Here is a 2,848-nt window from a genome sequence, read left to right as displayed (position 1 = left end):
TTATTCTACTGTATAAGCACAACCGCCTTAGATCATTGCAAACAGATTTTCAACCATGCGATACCCGTTATTTCAAAAATTATAAGCAAAATAAAGTCAAACTGCCATAATAATTTATCCAATTTTATTCTACTGTATAAGCACAACCGCCTTAGATCATTGCAAACAGATTTTCAACCATGCGATACCCATTATTTCAAAAATTATAAGCAAAATAAATTACAAACTGCCAAAATAATTTATCCAATGTTATTCTAATGTATAAGCACAACCGCCTTAGATCATTGCAAACAGATTTTCAACCATGCGATACCCGTTATTTCAAAAATTATAAGCAAAATAAAGTACAAACTACCAAAATAATTTATCCAATGTTATTCTACTGTATAAGCACAACCGCCTTAGATCATTGCAAACAGATTTTCAACCATACTCACTTTACTAATCTTTTCAAGATCCTTTCAACTTTAGCCTTTAAAAAATAAAAATTCTATATTTTCTTTCTTTTTTGGCAGGATTTATTTTAAGAATTTTCATTTCAATATTACCATGTTGACCAGTTGTGACTTAATTAATAAATCAAGAAAATATAAACGTACAACATGAAGTGTAGGTTTGACTGATTATTCTTGAATCGAAAGTTTAATTCATTTTAATGATATTTTGAAAATATAAGGGTCCGTTTCGTTTGACATAATCTTTGAAATTTGAAAATGAGATTTTGAGACTCAAAAATTGCTTTTGAATCCATTTGATTAATTTTATAAAAATATTTTTTTATTAGAAGAGTTTTTAAAGAAAGTTTGTTCAATGAAACTTCTTTTAAAAGTACTTTGAAATTAAAAAAAAAAATTTAAAAATTAGTTTTTAAATAAAAAGTAAAGTAATTTTCAATGAAAGCTCTTATACATAAGTAATCCTAAATCAATGTCGCCAAATGAATGATTTTTTACTGTTAGAATCATCATGTTGGATTTCGAAAGTGATGAACAATAAGAAAAAATCAGCTGTGATGTGCCTATAAACATGCAAGTAGGAATTGGGTCCCACGCAGGAAAGATTAATTTTAAAAAGTAATTGAAACATAGATGGCGGTAAAATTAAATCCATGTTTGACGGTCATTTTTTAAGAAGAATAAATTTTTGAAAAATATATGATTAAAACGAATACAAAAAAATGAGTTTTCGAAGAATAGTTGTCAAACAAGGGCCTAAGCTCATTTTCGTTTAGATAAAATCAAATTTTTATTATATATTTTTTTTAAAAAATTGAAGATTTATAATATTTTTATTTTCAACCACAAAAATAATTTACATTTATAATATATTTTTTTTGAAGATTGGTGGTTAAAAAGTAAAAAAAAGAAAAAAAATTGAATTTAAATGTAATTTATTTTTGTGGTTGAAAATAAACCTAAAAAAATATATCTTAAGATAATGGAGTTCAAAGAAAAACTTTTTAACCAAAGAATTTTCAACATTTCATTACCACAGAGCTCATTTTAATGAAATAATGGATATCAAACAAGACCTTATTATTGAAAGACTAAACAGCCCATGCACTTGCTTAAAGAAATACTAGTAAGTAAAGGGTATATCCGTCCCAAAGTATTATGCTTCAAGCACTCAGACCTCTTTTGAGCATCGGCTGGATCCTCGGCCTGGATCCAAAGCCTGGATCTATCCCTGTCTCTTTAGCATTAATTATTGAGCATTTCATTGTACCTCAAATCGGAACCCAATCTCTGTAACTTCAACTGTTGTCTAAACTTGCCAATGAAATCATCAGCTTTTGCATCCCAAGCCTGGTCCTCCGCCCTATTAGAAGACTCAGTTTCCTCTTCCTCTTCCTCTTCCTCTTCCTCTTGCTCTTGCTCTTGCTCTTGCTCCGGCTCCGGCTCCGGCTTAGCCACATACACCTTCTCACTCAACGACTTCTCCAACACCCTTTTCGTCGGAGCTTGCACGCACGTGTCAGATCTGCTCCTAGTCACGGGACTCTCTTCCACACGCTGATGTGTTGGTTCTTCAGGTGGAGGTGAGGCAGTGGTTTGATGGGCGGCGGTGTCAGACTGGTCGGACCGTTCGGAGTTGTAGATAGAGAAGTTAATGGATTTGACTCGTTTTAAGAAAGGTGGAACTCGGATGATTTGCAGTGGCGAGTTGTCTTGGTCATCACTGAGTTTTTGGAGTCTTTTTAGGATTGAAGTGATGAAAATGGTGAAAATGGTGAGGTTCAATACGAAGAAGAGAAGAAAAGTTGGTGTTAAGAAGCTTGCGAAGGAAATCCACATGGTTGTTTTGCGACGTCGTTTTTAGGTATATCTTGGTGGTGCTAAAGAGAGACTGGTGAAAGATGGAGAAATTTTCGGTGTTAAGTCTAATACATATATAGCTAAAAGCGTGCAGATAATAGAATGCAAGTCGGTCCCAAATGAACAAATTGCAAACAGTATATCTATTGTGTTTACAAACACGTACTGTTATGAGATATTATTAAATCTAATAAAAAAATAATTTTATTTTTATTTTTATTTATTATTTTTTTTTAACACTTCATCAATCTGTAAAATCTTCTATAACTCATTATGCATAAGTAACATTATTCATAATATAAAAAATGACGAAAACCATGCTTGGTCGATAGATTACTTATGGTCAATTTTTTAATTAACTTTTATTTTAAATAGGGCAAATTATAAGTTTTGTCAATAATAACATAACTTCATTCTTTTGCTTGTTGGTTTTAAACCCTCAATCTTTCAATAATTAGCAAGATTCGTACTTCTAGACAATTTTCATTATGCCATCTTCAAATTGATTAAAAAATATAGGAGGCAACGATAGA

At 31.1% G+C, this 2,848-nt stretch overlaps 1 protein-coding gene across 1 annotated transcript in view; it reads right to left on the bottom strand.

Annotated features, from left to right (window-relative positions):
* Positions 1-2,294, bottom strand: part of LOC111397970 (transcriptional regulator ATRX-like) — a 4,301-nt gene extending 2,007 nt beyond the window's left edge. Inside the window, exon 1 of the mRNA XM_023024933.1 lies at positions 1,726-2,294. Coding sequence (XP_022880701.1) covers positions 1,726-2,294 — 569 coding nt within the window. The remainder of the gene's footprint in view (positions 1-1,725) is intronic.
* Positions 2,295-2,848: the final 554 nt, after the last annotated feature.

Source organism: Olea europaea, chromosome 7 (genome assembly GCF_002742605.1).
Source record: "Olea europaea var. sylvestris chromosome 7, O_europaea_v1, whole genome shotgun sequence".
In the NCBI taxonomy this organism is placed as follows: Eukaryota; Viridiplantae; Streptophyta; class Magnoliopsida; order Lamiales; family Oleaceae; genus Olea; species Olea europaea.
This window is presented reverse-complemented; position numbering and strand designations above follow the sequence as displayed.